Below are 20,509 nucleotides of genomic sequence, written 5' to 3' on the forward strand. Positions count from 1 at the left end.
CCTGCCTATGCAGGGGGTCAGACTCGATGATCTCAAGCAAATCCCGGGACGTCTCAAGCAAATCCCGGGACGTCTCTCAAGCAAATCCCGGGACGTCATTCTCCCCCTGTACTCGGCCTTAGTGAGGCCGCAGCTGGAGTACTGTGTCCAGTTTTGGGCTCCACAATTCAAAAAGGATGTGGAGAAGCTTGAGAGAGTCCAGAGAAGAGCCACGCGCATGATCAGAGGTCAGGGAAACAGACCCTATGATGACAGGCTGAGAGCCCTGGGGCTCTTTAGCCTGAAAAAGCGCAGGCTCAGGGGTGATCTGATGGCCACCTACAAGTTTATCAGGGGTGACCACCAGCATCTGGGGGAACGTTTGTTCACCAGAGTGCCCCAAGGGATGACGAGGTCGAATGGTCACAAACTACTTCAAGATCGTTTCAGGCTGGACATAAGGAAGAATTTCTTTACTGTCCGAGCCCCCAAGGTCTGGAACAGCCTGCCACCGGAGGTGGTTCAAGCGCCTTCATTGAACACCTTCAAGATGAAACTGGATGCTTATCTTGCTGGGATCCTATGACCCCAGCTGACTTCCTGCCCTTTGGGCGGGGGGCTGGGCTCGATGATCTTCCGAGGTCCCTTCCAGCCCTGATGTCTATGAAATCTATGAGGGGGAAAAGGGGCCCCTGACTCCTCTGTTACTGAGATGAACGTGCAAGCAGCAGTGAGAACTTACAGACTGCAGAGCAGCAAGCCTGCTAACTATGTAATGGAGAATCTCTGTGCCCCATTAGGAGGGAGAGTGTGGGCCAGAAGGGCTGGAGCCTTGAAGCCACATAAGCCCAGTTCCTGAGGAGAGGCAGCGGGAGAGGAAGGAGTCCCTGGGGAAGGACTGCAAAAAGACATGCTACATTGTTTAGGCCTTCTGGGCTTATAATGTGTGTGTGGGTGGGGTGGGGGGTAGCTTGCAGAAGGACACCCTAGCGAGCTGGCACATTTTTGTTAAGGACTATTTTCCCCTGACACATGGAGGGTTAGTACAGGAGTAGGAAGAAAACTGAGGGCACCTAGTGTGAAGGCGCTGTGTGTTCTGTTGATCTGGGGCATTAGCCCTGTGACAGCCAACTGAGGGCACTGAACCCTGTTGGTTTTATGTGAATGGGCTGATGGAGGCCCTGGACCTGGGAGTAAGCTGACAAGCCCTGGAACTGGGGAAGGCAATGAAACCCTGCAGAGAGACTGAGCTTATTATTGACTGGGCCAGATAAGACGTGGCTTAATGATGAGAAGGAGTAGGAAGGCACCTAAGCCTCCCAAAATTGTTACAAGTTAAGAACAAGCCTTGGCAGGCAAATACAGGGTAACGTTGGAGTGCCAAGTAAGGCCAGGTCATCTGCAAGAGGGTACCAGAGCCAGGGGCCTACCACAGGAGGATGTCTGCAATTGGGAGTGATAGAGCAGGTCACAAGATAATGTTTCTGGCATGCCAAAGCCAACAGTCGTTGTCTAAGTGGGCAAAAAAGACTACTTGCCTTAGTCTTGTTATAATCCATTATCTCCTTAGAATGAAGCCCTTGTGTAGCACAGCCCTTCTAACTGAGGCACCGCATGATTCTTTCACCATTGCAATGAGGCACTCCACTCCTTTTCCCTTCAGAGAAATGATGGCCATTTCTGGAAAAGAACCAAAGGGGAAATGTTGTGGGGCAGGGTTAGCTCCCCACTGTGCAGCAAGATTGTGTAGAAAGCTGCTTATTAAAGGAAAAATCCTGCTCTGAATTTTACAGGGACTCCTTTTCTTGCCAGAGCACTACAAGGAGTTGAGAGCACACTGAAGGTCTGGGCTATTTATGGACTGCCCCTGCTATCTCTGCTTATGCTGTCCTTTGCAGTTTGCTAGCTAAGAGTACATACATAACTTGTTCTCACAGTCCTACCAGTTCATATGGGTAACTGGCCCTGAGTCAGCAGGATTACTCTGTGCTGACCCTGGGCACAGGCCGTCCCAGGGGGGCAGGTCAACCCAATATTTTTAAATAGAAAATCCAGATTTCCCTGGGATGGGCTAGACCTCATACTGAGGCATGATGGGAATGCAGGAGATGAAGAGGAAACACTGAGAGGAGGCCTTGCAGCCCAGTTCTACCCCTCAGCAGGACATTCTTATTCAGTCCTAGTACTTCTGTACTCAGAGGCTTAGGTCCCTTCCTACTCCTTCTCACCATCCAGTGCAGATCAGCCTTGTAAGCAGCGTGACCTGTAAGCATACTTCTTTTCTCTCCAGCATGCAGGTACTGCGGGGCATTGTGGGACCAGTACAGACTTTGCTCCAGCCAGCACTGCCGGCAGCTTGTCTTGACATGCTTGAGCTGTCGAGAGAAAGGCTTCACAGCTTGTTGTTCTGTTTGTCAAGAGAAAGGGCTTCAGCTGGCTTCACGGTCTTCTAGCCCAGTGCTCAAGGAAGAATGTGAATGTACAGACCGACGGCAGCAGGTACCAGTAGAATACATCTAACAGCATCTCTGGTGCAGTGGAGTTTCCCTTTGTAGTGTAGTTGGTGTTTACACTTCCACATAGGTGCTGCACCTCCTAGGGTCAGATATCCATTTTCAGTCATTTTAATCACAATTGGGCATCCAGATGCCTCAGGTGGCACCAAAGATCTCAGCCCTAATCTAATCTATACTTGGGCTAGGTTGCACCAATAATACCCTCCCCTGCCTGAGTATAAATTAGCAAAGTATCATATCAAACAATGGTGCTATACCACTCTTAACTTCAAAAAAAAAAAAAAAAAAGTCGTTTTTCTGCCTCCTACAATGTGATACATCCCATGAATGGTTGCCTACAACCAGAGAAAACGAAAAATGTAAAGGAGCAGGCAAGGTCTACATTCTCCTTCCCGTAATCGAGGCATGTCTGTGTGTCCCTTTCCCTCCCCACATACCATGTATACTGGTGTTGGCAAGAAATCGAAGACAGATGGAAACAACAACTTATTTATTCCTGGGACTGTGGGCTGCCTGTGGTTAAGGCCATTTTTCCACATGAACATAAGCAGCTCTGTTCTATTCTCCAAACTCAAGCTAGTGCTTCTGCAGTTATCAGGCATTGACTAAGTAGCTCAGCAGTGGCTATGGGATGTTAGCTTGACTCTCAGCTCTCACTAATGACTGTTAGAAGAAACAGCATACAACCTTGAAAGGACCCAGTGCCATAGATTTGAAATGTGATTGTTTCCAGTCTCCCAGAAATGACTCTCAACCCAGGGTTGTTAAAGCATCTGCCAAAATGGAATTCAACAGTTTTTATTAATATTTTGGCAGATTGAGCACTAATGAAGAAAATGTTCTTTGAAACTTCTCCCCACTTTCTGTACTAAGTGGTAAGGTCGAATACTGGCTTTTTATAACAACTGTTTTTAAAAATAAAATATTTTTTTCTCAGGTTCCTGCAGTGACCTGTTGTCAGATACAGCAGGTTTATTTCCAAATAGGGGCTAACTGTTTCACCTTACAACACTCTGGTAGGAGCATAGGAACTGATAGCTGAAGGATTGGGCACTAGTTGTAATTAAGGCCTGTCATTTTATTCATAATGTTGTTACTATGACTAAGTGCTCCAGGGTTCTACTCGGTGTGGTTTGCTTTTTGTGAAGCACGTCTTTGAAACGTCTTGGTTTCTACTTTGGGAGCCTTCCTCAGAATTCGTATTTTAAAAGGAATTGCTTGGTATCTCGTTCAGTGTCCATGAAATGATCGAAAGGGCTCCCAGAGGTTTTTTGAGCAGATCCCCTCCCTCCCCCCATTCCTCATCTGCTATCCCCCACGCTCATATGACATCAGTTATATTGTCAAACCTTTTCTTACTGTGCTAGAGAGTGGCACGTTTGTAGCAGACCCCTCTCAATCACTCTGCAGTCCTCGTTTAGAGCACTGCCAGTAGCCAGGTTTGGGAATTCAAAACCACAAGTGTAGTTTCAGGTGTCCTTTTAAAAAGATCCATCAAGTACAAAAAAAAATCTCAGCTTGCTGGAAGTATTGGAATCCTACCCGAGGCATTTCTGCATTCCCTTCTCAATGCTAAATGTAAAACCATGTAAATTTTATTTTAGGGCTGAACTTTTAAAATAGGAAGGATGAAAAAGAAGACTTAGCACTTCCAAAGTATTTATTTTGTGAAGTGTTGTACAAAGATTCTATGTTGGTGCCTAGAAAACCTTTAACCCCTTGGAGGACAAATGACAGCAGAGATATGGCTAATTCCCAGCCCGATACCTGCTAACAAGGAGCGGACAAGAGTTTCCAGTACTGGAGCTACTACCTTAAAACCCCAATACCATCCTGCCCCCTGCTGCCCAGAAACCTCCATGAGATGTAGGTCAAAATTCTTGGCCGCAGTGTAGCAAGGTACATGCTGTGAGTGGTCAGTTAATGGGGTTGATTAATGTGAAGGATCTGCATAGGAGGCGTGAGGTGCTTAGGGCCGGTCTCTGTACAAGGCAGGGGGAGTAGAAGGCTCAATTGTTTTAGTATTAATTGCGGGAGAGAGCAGGAGAGGAGAAAGGCCTGGTTTGTTCTGGAATTGGGTGGGTCGGAATTGGGTGGGTCAGAGACCCAGTGGCTGAAGAGAGGCCTTGTGAAAAGCAAGTGACTGAGAGATCCTCCCATGTGAGCAACCCCTTTGTCCTGGTCTCTTGCCCATTTATTAAATGGACAAAAAAAAGCACTCTGAGAGCTCCCTTACACATACAATCACAGTTTAATCAATTCAAAGGACAGATGCAGCAACTCTTCAGGGAAACTACAATAGCTCTATATAATACCGCTGCATGCATCTCAGTGTTTCCAGCCAGGAGAGTTGGGACCCTGCCAGGTACTGGGGGACACTGTCTTGATTCACCCTTTTCTCCAGAGCAACTAGAACAAAAGTTTGGCCTCTTCACCTTCATTCCCTACTGTTCTTCTGCTTTGTTTGTATATAACCTGATGCATTTCACCATGATTTTGCCTTGACTGCATCTCCTTTACCAGTTAGGAGGTGCACCCCACCCTTGTTTTTTCCAGTAGAGTCAATGGCACTGCTTTGTGAGCCTGTCTTTTCCAGATCAGTCTGGAGTCTCCTGAAGCATGTTTCAAAGGTAAAATTAGTTCAGATACTGCTCTGGCATGGAAAAGGACAAGGTTATCACTTTTAAAAAGGCTATTTTAATTCTTATTTTGAGAAAAAACCTATGCTCAAGTCTTCAAGGCAGTGTTCCATATCTGGTAGCGGGGGGTAGACTAAATGCCAGTCATTTTGGTTCTGTCTCCTACGTTAATGCCTCTTTATTATTTTCTTTAGTCTTTTGCACATTAGTTTACAAAAGAAACTGTTGAAGCCTGAAGTGACTGACAGTACATTTATTTTGATTTGAGGAGCAACAAACATACTCTTAGTTCCTAGTTTGGTTGAAAATAGGATATTCAGCAACATTGTGAACCAGAGCTAAACCCTATGCTCCATACTCGACAAAAAATCCATTGAAACGGGTGGAAGTTTCACTGGAATAGATAATACAAGGACTGTAGAGCTCTGCTGTTAGCCCAGGCATACAGAAGGCTTGTTACCAAGTGAAACAGGCTGTCAGGATGTGTTCTTTATGATACAGATTAAGGCCCCAATCCTGCAACAGTTCTGCATGAGCAGACACTCCTGGTTGTACAGGGACTTACCAGAGTCAGTGGGTGTCTGCATGGACGTAATGGTCCACGTGCATGGATCCAAATGCATGATCAGAGACCATATACATCTACTGGAACGTCTTCCCTTAAAGATCAGACAGTAGATTTTATTGCTATACAAAAGCCCTTTTCTAATTGTGCTCTGAATCATACAGGTTCACATGCATGCTATTTTCAAGTATTAACTGCTTTAATAGGGCATAGTGTTCAGAGTCTCATCTGTTCAGATGTTTGGATGTTAGCAAGAAACATCACCTTTAAGGTTAACTGCTAGGGAAGTGGTTGCCCAGCCAAAAACCAGAACTGGGAGTGAGGACTCCATTATGTTCAGAGCAGAAGCACCAGGTGCACACATTTGGCATTATCAAACGGGCATAGGGAGCAAGGCAAATTCTCACATCAGCTTCAACAGAGGCAGGGTTTCATTCCCCGTCTCTTACAGCAACAGTTTTGCTTAACCATAGTTAGAAAAGGAAGATACTAATGCTCTGTTTTTGTGACTCTCTTGTTTAAACATTCGTGGCCTTATGTTCCTTTTGTTTTCAGCAGGGTAAAAAGGCATGGATTATTTTATGAAAAAGATAGAGATGCTTTTGAAATCATGTTTGAAATAATAAATTCAGCCAATGTTGGTAATTAATTGCAGTGCACAAGTTCATGAATTCAAAGGGTATTTTAGGATACTAGCAACGCTTGTCAAAAATGCCCGTTTCTCTATAATTTGAGATCAACTTGAAAAAATAAAGTATTTTTTTAATACTTCTACAACATGTGTGGGGGAGTAGTAATTTTTTTCTACTCATGCAAGCACATCCTAAATATCTTTGAAGCACAACACAGGAAATACTTTGAGAAATTGTCATGAGTTAATTAACAGTCACTTTTGCCCTGCCATGTACACTAAACTGAGGCTGCTTAAAACTGACCACTTGCCTGGAGTGATACGGTTTTGATTCTAAAGAAAACATCATTAGTCATATTTGATTGATAATATCTTCAACTACAATCACTAGTTAATTTAAATCTTTAGTGCATAATGATGCAATAGAACTGAGGCACCACAAATAGTTTGTGCAGGCACTTTGCCTTCTGATTTCCACACTACAGCACAAACTGCTACACACAGCCTGGACAGCCACAAGCTACACCCCGCTTCGGCACTTGGGAAAAATAGGCCCATTCAGGTCTGCAAGTCTCCTCTTCCTCACTAAAAAGAAAAAGACAAAAAGACATGAGTCAGTCAAAGCAACTACTGCACCTGTGGACAGCAGAGGTACCTAAACAATTTAAACTCATGCAAGGAAAGAACTTGGGATTTTTCCTCTGATTTGAAGGGAACATGTCATTTAGTCTGACTTTCTCTATCAGATGTTATTCTTGTTGATCTCAGTTATAAAGCTTATATTCTAAAAAGGCACTGCCTGGCTCAATACAGGGGCTGGGGGTAGGATGCTCACTGCTACTGCTGGGAGTCTCCACTGCATGGTTCATTCCTAGTACTGCTGAAAATAGGCACTTCATTTCTGATTTGAAAATGTCTGGCTAACTTCCAGTCATACATTGGGATTTTCAAACTATCCTGGTATCTTCCGAGACAACTGAAAACTTCAGTTTTGGTCTTTATCAGTTTAAAAATCTAGGCCACTTAAAAAGAGCTCAAAGATTAAAATAAATAATTATTATGGGTTTCTGCTGGAGGTGAGACATTATTCATGGAGTTCAATAGGAGCTGCTAGATATCACAACTCATGGCTTCTCTCAACCTATTGGAGATAGATCCACAGCAGCTGGTGGATGCCTGTAACTATAGAGAGAGCAAGGCTTCTCATCTGGCTCTGACCTTTTATAGTTGTTTTATAGAGGACTTTCTACCTCTGGAAACAGACTCCTGCAAGAATAATTCTTCCCTAACTGAAGCCCAAGCTGCATCTTCCTGCTTTCCTTCATACACTCTTGTGAGCTTCTTCACCAGATGGGCCAGTGAATTTGGGGATGGAACTAGTTAGGGGGCAGGGCCTGCTGCAGAATCCAGGCCCCAGGTACCTCACTGGACATGGCTGTCAGCAACAAGAGAGTAAGCAAGGGCTGTGCCAACACTGCACCACTTTCCATGCAGCCACTTGCATCATTTCCACCACTGCCTCAACCAGCCCTGCTTACCCCACTGCTACTGCCAGCCTTGCCTCAGCTGCTGCTTGCCTCATCACTTCCTCTGGACCTGTGGATCTGGCCTGCAAAGAGCCCAATGGTCTGGATCCAGCCCGGACATGAGGTAAGTTTGACACACCTGCTCTAGTGAATATTTCCAGTAAATGTTTCCACTGAAGAGAACATAACATATTTGAAATAAATACCAAGGAAAAGAAAAAGTAGGTAGGAGAAGAACACAGAAATTAGCTCACAGGTGGAATGGAAGAGACTCTAACAAGCCAGCTCAGATAAAGTATTGTAAAGGATGAAAGTGACTGCTGCTGAGTCAAGAAGAGCAAAATGGAAGCTAGAGAAATGAGTAAAACCAAGTTTGTGTAGAAACTGGTAGTGGCAGTTGACAGCACTGGTAGTGGAGCACAGAGAGCTATTGCCAGTAGGACAAAAAAATCTATCTATACTTATACATCTTCCAGGTGCAGAGTTGAGAAGTTATGCCAGAGGCCATCAGATCGATGTAAACGAGCTGCAAACAAGAATCGAATCAGACACCTTCTGTGCTGGTCTCATCATCCAAGAGGCAGACAAGGTTACTGACTCATGAACCCAAAGAAGCAGGAGTAGAAATACACAGAACCTTGCAACTTATAGATGAAAAATATTGTGGATTGCTTTGTTGTGACAAAAGGAAAGCAGCAAATATTCCAAAGCTTGTCAAAACCAGTTCTGATCCAGGCATTAGTCAATTGTGGATGTCCTTTTAATCCAAAAAGCCCATCCTTTGACATGAAATGCATAAACATCAAGGGGCTGTGCAGTTCGGTATGAGCACTTAAGTATAACTTTACACACATGTTTGTTGATGTTAGCAGGACAGCTGGAGTGTGCATAAATTTAAGTATGTACTTAAGTACAGAGTTACAGCCTCAGTTTGCAAGTGCTTTGGGAAAAAAGACTGCCAGAGTCTACAAGAGCACTGGACTGGTTGAAGATTAGTTGGAACAGTCGTTTTATCGACTGGCCTAAAACTTCCAGTAATTTAAAAGTGCAGACACAAAATAATATGCTGATAGCTGTATGAAATAGAGAGCAGCCAGCTAGGACATACTGGTTTTTAGTATGGTATGCTTTACTGCTGAGTACTCAAGACAGATATTTGTGTATTCCATCATTTCTTGGGCACCACAACTATGTGGGGGAGGTGCAATTATAATTTAGAAAATAATTTGGCCTTTTATATAGATACCAGCAGACCAAATTCATTCAGAGCAACAAGCCAAACCAGATTCCCTCTGTTTTTCACTCCAGTTACAGCTGGGATTAATCTACTGCATGTGGGAAGTGCCTGGAGATATCTGTGCGTCTAACCATGAAGTTCACTGCCTCCATATACCATTAGAGACCCTTTCAGAACCAGGTATCCTTGAAGTCAATAATGCATTCCTTTGGGATCTGAAAACCTGACTTACCCCAAATCCTATTTGACCCCATCCACCAAGTCCCACTGAGTTAGTGGAACTGCAGTAGGAGTCAGATCCCTCTCACCCTGAGAAAGGATCAAGTGATCAACCCCAGAGTGAGCAAGGACTTTATTCAAATGTAGTTCCTTCATACTTCAAGCAAATTTTGATTTGAATTATTACATTTTCATAAACTATGACCAAAAACATCACCCAGGCCCTGAAGGGAAAACATACACCAGCTACATTTCAAAGCAGATTGGAAAGCTACTGATAAGAGCACCTTTGAGGACCAGTGAGATGCAGGAAGAAAGGAATAATTCAAAGTGGGCTCACAAGGGGGACTCACCAAGGTCATTATTGTTCATCATGGCATTGGCTGCACGAAGCCGGGGTCCTTGCTGTGTAAAATGATACCCAAACTTCAAAAGGGAAGTGTTTTTTTCAAGCATGTTTGCAATTTCCATTTCCACCTTGTTACCCAGTGGCTGGCTCTTTGATAAAAGAAAATAGAAAATTAGCTTAGAACTGTGACTTGTTCTAACTTTGGTCACGAATTCACTGACTGCCTTTTATTTGTTTTGTAAATTCCCTTTGAGGATTAGAACTGAGAGATTGGATCTCTCTCCAGTCTCTTAGTTCTAATCCTCAAAGGGAATTTACAAACCACCATTCACTGACAAGCCTACAAACTTCATTTCATCAGCTTACTGGATACAAAAAATCATGGACTAAATATAGACATTGGACTTATGACATATGTCTAACATCTGACTCCCCAGGTACCTTTCCACTATTTACCAGCTATGTTCATTCCCCTTTCCCACCCCCCGCCCTCGCCAACCTGTCTCTCGCCACTGGCTCCTCATTTTACATCTTCACTGACTAACTTTCTTGCAAGCAGACCAGCCTCTGGCTTCTTTACTATTCCTTTCATCCAGGAAGAGCACACACACCAACTGCAGATGCTTCCTCAGCCTGACAAAGGGGATTTGTACCTGAAAGCTTGCAAAGAATTTTTCTAACTATTTGAGCTAGTCTAGTATAAAAAAATATCAGATTTACCCAAAGAACCTTGTCTTCCCAGGAGTATGAAGCATTTGACTCTGGAGATATATGGCCTTTCAGAACTTTTCTGTTCTAAGGAAGTCATGCAGCTTTCTCTGGAGAAAGGATAAGGCCTGGGTCCTCCCCAGTGCAAAAATCCAACCTTCCAGGGTTTGGCAGATATCAGGGCCTAGTGAATTCCTTTCTGTTAGCACAGCTTCAGAGGCCACACTACAAGAGGCTTCTCCAAAACAAAAAAAAGGGGGTTTGCTATTTTTGATTTCCTTCCCTCAAGGTGTTCACAGCAAAGGAGAAGAAAGCCACGTGTGCTGCAGCACAAAGTGTTGTTTGCAGTACCCTCTGCACTCTCCCACTTGGACCATGAGATGAGCTCCATTAGTTGTGAGGAGCTCTAGGCAGTTATCCTTTATGTGGGTTAGCCACTTGACAAGCATGTTAAACATACCCTCCCTTATCACCCCGCAACAATTTGTTTTCCAGTTAGAGTGACTGGCAGGAAAACCTCAGATGAATCGGTCATATTTTCCACTACAGGATCCCCGTACCACCCAGGACATGGTTTTGTCCAACAATTCAATACTGCCTTGGTTTTACCTGGTTGTCAATTCTGAGCTCTATCAGTGAAGTATTGTGCTGAAGTGCTTCAACAAGGGCAAGGATGCCTGAGCCAGAAATGAAGTTGGATTCCACATTCAAACTCTTTAGTACGCTGTTGGCTTTTAGCATGTCTGCCAGAGCCTGCCACCAAGAGGAAAGAAGCAGTGTTTGATCATGCCTTGTGAGGGATGGACCATGGTATGGGGATTTGGGACAGCAAGGGTCAGTCCCCAGCTCCTCTACACCTTTCTGGTGTCACACTGTCTCCATCTGTGTCTCATTAAGGAACAGTGAACCAGAAGGCGCCTCTCTTGGGCCAGAGACCAGTCCCTGCATTTACAAAAGCTGAGGATGGACCATGCCCAGCATAGTCTGTGGCATCTTGGAAGGGTGTGTTGTTGCTCCCCATACTGGCTGGGCCTTATCTTTGTACTGGGACCCTGCCCTGTCTCAACCCTTTCCACAGTGGTCCACAAAGCCATCTGCCTAGGCACACTGCCCAACCAAGGAAATGCCTAGTCAGCAAGGTAAAGGCACCACTGGCTGCCCCTCCAACTCCCTGCATTGCAGTACGCACAGATGCTCATGACACTTGGGCAGCAGAGAGCCCTGTACAATGCACCTGACACCACTGGGTTGCCTCACCAGATAAAGGCACCCAAAACAGGCCCCTGAAACAAACACCCACTTAGTGTTAAAGCATCCAGAGGGACCCTGCTGTGCTAAGTGCTCCAAAAATGTGCAGAAGTGACTGTACCCACCCCATAGCTGACAATATGAATTCCTCCGCCATTGTTTTACCTGGTTCATTTTCAAGCAAAGGACAACACCTCATTTCTTAAAGCTCAAAGTTAGTCTTCATTTACTAAAGCTTGGGGCAGCCTATCTCCTGGGGAATGAGAGGCCACACCAGCCACATTACGGGGAGGGGTCTGTGCCTTGAAGGCAGCAATCACAGACTGGGAGCCGTGTCCCTGCTGAGCTATGTAAGCACAACAGCAAAAACTGCCAGGCTAAAGGGCCCTGGCAGTGGAGAGGAAGCTTCAGTTGCATTGAGCTGGAAAAAAAGCTGGATCCCCGGAGACTGATGGCAAGTAGGCCTAGGGAAGTGCCAGTGCTGGGAAAGGTCCAGAAGAGCCGGTATTGTGAAAGACTTGTGCTGGAAGCAAAGACTAAGTTTTGAGCACTGTGCAGCGGTAGGGGGAGCAGGGAGACTGCAATTAGTGAACTCCTTGGGAGTGTGTGGACTGTCTTGGGTGAGTGAGAGTCTTGGAGCCCTTTGGAGGGAGGACCAGCAAGAAGACAGGACCAAGTGAGGGCCAGGGACCCTGTGATGTAACAGAGAGACACCCACAGTGACTGCTCTCTGACCAGACTGAGGGGCGATGCCAAACACCACCACCGAGGCATAGCAGGTGAGTAGGCAGGCGGGACCTGACCCCCAGGTGTGAGCAGGAAATCCTAGGGACACAATCCCTACATGGTTACATGGAGTGTCCTCTACCTTCTTCTTCCATGGGTCTCTGCTCTTGCTTCCCCAGTGTTTGCCTAAAATGCTTCCCATCAGAGCCTCAATCACAGCCTCAGGCAAATCTTGCTTTGTGCATTTGCCCTGACTGTTAAAGACTCATTCCCCATTACCACACCTTGAGATGTTATACACTGTCCCCAGCCCCTACACCTTGCTCAGATGACTTCATATGTCACAATGCACTTCTATAAACAGCTGTTGTAATTCACCCCTTAGTGTCATCTTCTACCCTCTCCAGTGATACTCCCTACACCTCTGTATGCAGAATAAATTTCCTTCCCAGTGTGCTAATGTGTAAGGACCCAGCACATTACAATATATATTTCTAGAAGATGATAGAGCTGGAGGGTTACCTGCAAAGGGAATACATGGCCTCATGTTGTCTTGCTTCTTTATCAAGTAAAGACCCAAGATTTTTCAGCATTTTTAAGTGTTAGAAACTCAGATCTTGTCTGTGAAACCATATTTACAAACTCAGATCTTGCCTGTGATCTTGCCTGGACGGCTCTTCAGGACAATTTAAGAACTAGCAGGATTATGAGATCATACATGATAAATGACTGAGATCGTGCAATCGGAAAGGGAAGATATTTAAATTTAAAATTATTTAGGTTTTTCACTTGCTTTTGTCAATACCTGCTAAATTCAAATGCCTGGAGACATGAGAGAAAATAATGTCCTTGTGAAGGATATAACACTTCCTCTGCCCCAGCAGAGAGCTGAGAAAGTGCCTCTGGGATTTGCAAATATTCTGATATTCCGAAGGTACAGAATATTCCGATTAAAAATAAACAAACACCTTTTGCATTCTCAATAAAATATAAAGGACCAATAAGCAAGTCTTTACAGGTCACTTTAAAAGAAATGCAAAGTCAGACAACGATACAATGAACAAATTTCCTACAAATGTCCACCCATCCTCTAATACTATGGTATAGTACTTACCAAAGCAACAGGATCATTGCTCCTTGTTCCTACTATGCTAAACTTGTGTACGTAGGTGTTAGTCTTGAGTGCTTTTGCATAGGCTTTTAAAGTGGGTATAGGAATATTCTGTGGAAATAAATCCAGAAAAATGATGATGTGCCACCATGACCATTCAGATTCCTGGTATATAATATAAACAAAATGTCAGATACAGAGGCGTTCAACAGACATCATCTAACAAGTTCTCTTTAGAGATGAAAGTGTCACATCTGTAAAATGACCTGGACACAAAGCTCAGAGACCTGAGAAAGGGTACTGCATACTCAAAGCTTGTCTATATCCCACCCAACTATACGGTTGGTCCAATAAACGATATCACCCACAAAAATCCTTGCCTTTAGACAAAATCAGATACATCAGGAAGAGACTGTAAAATAGAAACTGTAAATCATACAGAATTACAACATTCAACCAGTGGCCAGCATGTCCTAACAAGCATGGGAGCATTTAAATTCTCACCCCCGGTTAGCTAGAGACTCACATCCTGGATATAGGCAAGTTACATCTCTGCATTTTTAATTTCCCTATCTACAAGACAGGAATAACACAACTTGCCTGTTCACCTCTCCTGGTTGTTGAAGGCATTTAACCAGTTCATGTCAGCAGGCAATACTGCGCATGTCAAGTGCTGCAGTTTTGCTTCTTCATTGTACTGGCAATTTTCAAGTCACAGCTGATCCAGCACGTAGATCTGCACATCCAAGGATTCCTTGGCAGAATCAAGGCCTGACTTGGATTTGTAGAGCTGTTCTTGGGAGGTATAGAGTCTCCTCAACTCTGGCCCAAGCACCTCAAAGAATCAGGTCCACTTTCCTCCCTCAGTCACTTTTAACTTTATTAATTAAATGCCTCTTAAAGTGAAACTTTCCATCTTTTTTTTTCAACCCAGTAAGCAATTATTGAGAAGAGTGTGATTTAAAACAAAAAACCAAAAAAACTCAAAACCAAAACATTTCCCCGTTTTGAGTTCTCACAGGGTAAAAATAGTCTTTTCCTGCATTAAGTATTTAAAAACCCATTTCAGATTCAGATATTTCAAGTGATTCTAAAAAATTAAGTTGGCTGTATCCATGGTCTCCAATGAGGATAGCTTACAGATATCCATTGGCAACAACCATTGTTAATGCTGTCTTGAGAGTAAATCAGAGCAGGGGAAGTGTCTGATCTTCTTTGGTCTATGCTGAACAAAGCAGCTCTCAAAATCTAATGGGTCTGATTTTTTTGGCAAGTGCCAAGCGTTTGGTCTCAATTGCTGCATCCAGACATGCGTGGACATTTGGTTCCCTGGGGACAACTAGCAGCGGTGCACCCTGTGCTGCCACTAGTTGTCCTTGGGGAACATCTGTGCCATGCGTGCTCTGGCACATGGTGAGTTACCCAGAGTGGGATAGGGGAAACTTGGGTCAGCACTGGGCTGGCCTTAGCAGCCTTACCGGGGTCCTGGGGGCCTCCTGGGGTTGTAGCCATGTTGCTCCTGCTGCGTGGAGCCTGGCCAGCAGCGAAGCGCAGCTCCAACCAGCCAGGCTCCAGCTTTAGGCGGCACTTGCTGCTGCCACATGTGCCACTCCACCCTTTTTTCCCATGGGTTTTTTGACCCCTGGATGTCCAGGGGTCAAAAAAACTCTCAGTGCTGCGTAACTGCGGTGCCACATACCACACAGCTGCACTCACCTGGATGTGGCCAATAACTATAGCTCCTTTCAGATATCTCATACTGTCCCTTAAAAGTCACTAGTAACAGTGGAAAATGTAGGCCGATGACTATGGAAATTAAAAAAATGGTTGAAGGTACACAGGTAACTGGGTATGGTTTGTTTTTCTTTAAGGTCTGTGCACTTGCAGTTAATGGCATCGATACTGATAATTGTGCAGATAGTAACTACATGTTACATGCACAAGCATACATACACACACACACACACACGTATATATACACATACATACACACGTATATATATACACATACATATACACACATACATATATATACACTTACACACACACACAGGTCTTATAGACTGGAGACAAGATAGGAAAGGAGCTGAACCTCTTCTTGTTCAGCCATTGTGAATGGACCAGATGTTGTGTGCACGTATGTGCACACTGAGGTGATCTGCAAAGTTGCATTTGTGTCCTGATTTGCTTTTTTATGTAGCATAAGAGAAATGAAAAAAAAAGTTTTTGAGAAAGGGCTTTTGTTTGTACATGAGAAAAGTCTCAGGAACATATTTTCTCCCAGACCTTGTCAAAACTACCTTTCTCTTCTACCTTGGCCAATTTGGCAAGAAACCTAAGAGAACAGGGACAATTTCTATGCCTTTGCAGGTCTCCTTTAAACAGAAAAACCTATAAGTTTAGATTTTATATAGGTAAAACTGGTAACGCAGCAGAGCAGTTTCTAGCAGCAGAATTGTCTGTGTAAAGTGCAGCAGGAAGGAGCATGTACCTTAATATTATTAAGGTTGACTTCATCAAGTTCAGGATCATTGTTCTTTATTCGTTCCAAAGTTTCTTCGACATCTGTTGAATTTGGTTCTTCATCAGGAACTGGTTTGTATTGAGTGGGCTTAATCACACCTGTAATTATAAAGGAACATTTTAAGAAAGAAAACCCCCCCACATACAAATGGTCAGGAAGAAGGACATTGGCTCTAGGACAGTATCAGTGCTAGTGGCTATTTTTTCTTCTCTTTAAAGACATTTGGAAAGGGGGAATCTGTCAGGTTCCTGAAGGTTCTAAAAAAGGATGTGGAGGAATATGCTGAAGGAACTGCCAGGAAAAACCTCTGCCAAGCATGACTCAGGGCAAACTTTATACTATGGAAGACTCCCAGGAAAAGGGCCAGGAGAGACAAAGATGTCACAACCTTGTTTAGTGCCCTGAGCAATGTCTGGCAAGGTAGGAAGGCCTTGGACTTCCTTATGTCACCCTTGTCTGTTTTCCTTTTAACCTGTTGAGGAAGTAACTGTGGTGGGATCTTCTTTTATTTATTTATAGAAATGAGGCCCTTGAAAGCTTAGGCATGCTGGGATGTGAAGTGTGATAGGACATCACTGTAAATGTCAACCCAAGTGCAGATGTGGACAACAGAGAGATTCATTTGTAAAAGTGCAATCCAAGTTAGACAATGACATTGACATTAGAGAAAACTGGAAGCAGAGAACAGAGAGGAAGTTTGCCTAGGGAATTCACCTGAGATGACAGTGAGGAAGCAAGAGACTCTGTATGTGTGTGTGTGCAAGGACCCTAGTGCAGGTGTGTGGTGTGCAGGTTCTTGTGGTGCATCTTTTTTTCCCCATTCCCTCCCCCACCTGCCATCTCTTTTTTTTTTTTCTTTCTTCTTACAGCATAGGTGTTCTCCAGGGAGCAAAGGAGGCACAAATGGAGTCTGGGTCAGCTGCTGTGACCTACATGGCATGTGCCATGTTTGTGTTCCTCCTCCCAGAGGATCAGGAACACTTCATCTGCATCAAGTGTAAGCTGGTGTCTGCCCTGGAGGAAAAGATTCAAAGGTTGGAGGCATGGGTATCCATACTGCACTGCATCAGGGACCAGGAAAATTATTTGGACAAGAATTATGAGAAGATGATACTGGGGTGGCCAAAGGGCAATGAGGAGAAGTGGCAGCATGTGATGACGCAAAGTAGGAGGATCCCCAGAATTGAAGAGCAGTGGATTGAAGTCAGCAAAAGCTTACAGGAACTCTGTGGTGGAACTGCTGAGAAAAAGGCAGAGGACAGGACATCTGACGGCATGAGGCAAAGTAGGCAGCAACCTAGAGAGCAGGAAGTACAGGTCCCCAAGGACAGGGGCTCCAGGACCACTGTATTAAGGCAGAGAAGAGTGGTGGTGGTTATTGATTCTCTTCTGCAGGGGACAGAGGCACCGATTTGTTGTCCACATTTGGGGTTGAAGGAAGTTTGCTGCCTGCCTGGAGCCCAAATTCAGGACATTGCAGAGGGCATCCATACATGGAATGGAAGGATGAGCAGGTCACCAAAGAAGCATACCAGGAAATAGCAAGAACCTACACAGACAAAACGAGGAAGGCAAAAATAAAGGATGAGCTGTACCTAGCAAAGGAGATTAAGAACAAGAAGAGTATGTTGGCCAGAAAAGAAGGCCCAAGGAAGCTGTGTGTTCCTCTTGCTAACAAGGCAGGAGGAACTCCTAACAGAAAATGCAAAGGAGGTGGAGCTACTCAAGAGCTACTTTGCCTCACACTTCACAAAAACATTAAGCTGCTGTCAGGCGCATAATAAGTATTATCTGGATAGGGAAAGGGGTAAGTTGAAGGAAGAGATAACAAAAGAGGCAGAGAGATTTTGTGGGGTCTGAATGACTTCAAGTCAGCAGGGGTGGAAGGACTTCATCCTAGGGTACTGAAGGAACTGTCAAAGAAAATTTTCATGAAGTTGTGGGAGATGGGTCAGGTAACAGAGTACTGGAAAAGGGCCAACATAGTACCCCTCTTTAAAAAAAAGGCAAAAATGAGAGAACATAGGGAACTACAGACTGGTTCACCCCACCTCAGTACCTGGGAATTTACTGGAGCATATCTTAAGGAAGGCCATTTGTAAGAAGGAAAGGTTTATCAACAAGAAGCCAGCATGGATTTATGAAAAACAAATCATGGCAAACTTGATCTCCTTCTTTGACAAATTAACTACTGTGGTGGATGAAGGGAATGCTGTGGATATAGTGTATCTGGACTTGAGAGTTTTTTTACAAGGTCCTGCATAACTGTCTCATAAACAAATTGGAGAAATGTGAGCTGGACGCTGTAACAGAGAGCCCAGGGCTCCCTGTTCCTTTAAGAGAAGAAGCAGCCTAGCCAGGGAGCACTACAGGGCACCACAGCTGTAGGCCACCAGGGCAATAGGCTAATGGGGTAATTAGCAAGCACCTCCAGGCAGTCAGCTGACCAGATGTAGGCAGAGTCCTGGGAACATATGAGCTGCAGGCTGGGGTTGGCAAGGGAGTCTCTCCTTAGCAGCCACAGGGGTAGGAGCTCCTACCCAGGAGAACCACCCAGAGATGTTGGGCCAATCGCTTCACTGCCTGCAGGAAAATGGGGCTCAGGGAGCTCACCAGGAGCCCAGAATACTGTGTTAGGAAGGGGCAGAGGGCTTGTGTTTGTTGTGTTTATACTGGCAGTTTGGGTTGGGACAGTAGGGGAGATTTAGGGAGATCCCATTAGTGCCTGATAGGCACGCAATAGCTTTGAGGCCTACCAGGGGCAGGCTCAAGCTGTTACTGAGCCCAGAGTGGGCAGAGAGTACGAGGCAGCAGTGAGACAGGCCAGGGCCCTGATGCCAGAGGGACACAGACACACAGGGGCCAGGGGCCCAACAACCCAAAAAGACAAGAAGGAGCTAGTGCCTCAGAGCCAGGTCCAATTCAGTGGGCCCAGGCTAGAAGGCTTAGAGAGATTAAAGGGGCAGAGGCTGAAGAGGCTGAAGCCCCGACAGAGGGAACAATGGTACAGTAACACTTGTGAGGCATGGGGCGTGGTGTAGGGGAGGATTTGGAGTCATGCAATTAGCCCTTAAGGCTTTCGGTGCCCTGCCAGGCATAGTTGACTACAGAGGCCCAGTGAGGGGCCTGGGACTATAGAGGCCCAGTGAGGGGCCGAGGATCAGTGAGGACTAGTAGGGTGCTGGGGACCTTAGCGTGGGTTCAGTGGAACCGAGGCCATGCAAAGGTCCATGGGCAGCCTCCCAATTTATCATCATTCCATCAAGGCATGGCAGGTGAGACAGGAAGGCACCCAAGGAGCGGAGCATGGTCACAGAGCCTTCAGGGGACATCACAGCCACCCCTGGGGCCCCAATGTGTTACAAACATAACTAATATAAGGTGGATAGATAATTGGCTCAATAGCTAGAAGCAAAGGGTAGTTATTAATGGGTCCATGTCAGAATTGAAGGAAGTTTCAAGTAGAGTGCTATAGGGTCTGTCCTAGGCCCAGACCTGTTCAATGTGTTTATTAATGATTTGGATGCTGGCATAAAAAGCTTCTTGAACAAGTCTGCAGACAATACAAAGCTGAGAAGGACTGTGAACATGTTGGAGGATGTCAATTCAAAAGAATCTTGACAGATTGGAAAGTTGTGCTAGAGCTGGAGGATGAAGTTTGATGCAGAAAAGTACAATCTGCTACAATTCAAGGAAAAATAATCAAAACCACAAATATAAAATGGGTGACACCTGGCTGGATGGAAGCTGTATCGTAAAGGACCTGGTAGATCACCGACTGCAGTGTGATGCCACTACACAAAAGATGAATGTGGTTTTGGGATGCAAGACATTAGGTGCAAGACATGGAAGGTGATAGTGTCTCTCGATTTGGCATTGGTTAGACCTCATCTGGCATACTGTGTGGAGTTCAAGGGCTCCACATTTTAAAAAGGATACGGAGAAGTTAAGAGATGGTCCAGAGGCGGGCAACAAAGATGATAAAGGGTTTGGAAAGCAAGTCCTATGAAGATGCTGAGGGACTTGGGTATATTCAGCTTCTGGAAAGGGTGCTTAAGAAGGGGACATGAAACCAGTCTTCAAATACTTGAGGGACTGCTATAAAGAAGAGGGAAAGTGCCTTTTCTCTCTTGCTGCGGAGAGCAGGATGCAGACCAGTGTCTTGGAGTTGTATCAAAGTAAGTTTAGATTAGATATCCAGAAAAAGTCTTCACTGTTAGAATAGTGAGGCAATGGAATAGACTCTCCATCACTAGAGGTTCAAGAAGAGGCTGAACAGCCACTGGTCAAGGATGATGTAGACATAGAAGGTGCCAAGTAACATGGGGCCTCTGCAGGACACGGTAAGAAATCTGGTCATCTCACCTGACGGTATTGTCAGGCAACTTCTGAAGGGACTAGACATATTTAAATCCGCAGGTCCTGATGATCTCCACCCCAGAGTGCTGAAGGAACTAGCAGGGGTCATTGCGGGGCCTCTGGCACAGCTCTACGAGCACTCATGGTGCTTGGGCGATGTGCCAGAGGACTG

At 45.0% G+C, this 20,509-nt stretch overlaps 2 protein-coding genes across 13 annotated transcripts in view; one reads left to right on the plus strand and one right to left on the minus strand.

Annotated features, from left to right (window-relative positions):
• TSTD2 (thiosulfate sulfurtransferase like domain containing 2) overlaps positions 1-20,509 on the plus strand; it is an 87,894-nt gene that overhangs the window by 19,116 nt on the left and 48,269 nt on the right. For 3 of the 6 annotated variants that reach the window (XM_025199059.1, XM_025199058.1, XM_025199057.1), the window contains exon 10: positions 2,270-2,478. In XM_025199059.1, the coding sequence (XP_025054844.1) occupies positions 2,270-2,478 (209 nt within the window). Of the gene's footprint in view, positions 1-2,269; positions 5,373-16,847; positions 20,347-20,509 lie in introns of those variants that run through there. The other 3 variants (XM_025199054.1, XM_025199055.1, XM_025199056.1) reach the window with 2 other exon arrangements.
• TMOD1 (tropomodulin 1) overlaps positions 5,173-20,509 on the minus strand; it is a 91,251-nt gene continuing 75,914 nt past the window's right edge. The window contains exons 6-11 of one of the 7 annotated variants that reach the window (XM_014518016.2): positions 15,946-16,076; positions 13,458-13,619; positions 10,979-11,122; positions 9,666-9,810; positions 8,324-8,382; positions 5,173-6,915 (exon numbers count right to left, since the gene is read on the minus strand). In XM_014518016.2, coding sequence (XP_014373502.1) covers positions 6,913-6,915; positions 8,324-8,382; positions 9,666-9,810; positions 10,979-11,122; positions 13,458-13,619; positions 15,946-16,076 — 644 coding nt within the window. In that variant the 3' untranslated portion in view covers positions 5,173-6,912. Of the gene's footprint in view, positions 6,916-7,550; positions 8,030-8,323; positions 8,383-9,665; positions 9,811-10,978; positions 11,123-13,457; positions 13,620-15,945; positions 16,077-20,509 lie in introns of those variants that run through there. The other 6 variants (XM_025199060.1, XM_014518015.2, XM_025199062.1 and 3 more) reach the window with 6 other exon arrangements.

This window comes from Alligator sinensis, unplaced genomic scaffold, assembly GCF_000455745.1.
Source record: "Alligator sinensis unplaced genomic scaffold, ASM45574v1 scaffold607_1, whole genome shotgun sequence".
Classification (NCBI taxonomy): domain Eukaryota; kingdom Metazoa; phylum Chordata; order Crocodylia; family Alligatoridae; genus Alligator; species Alligator sinensis.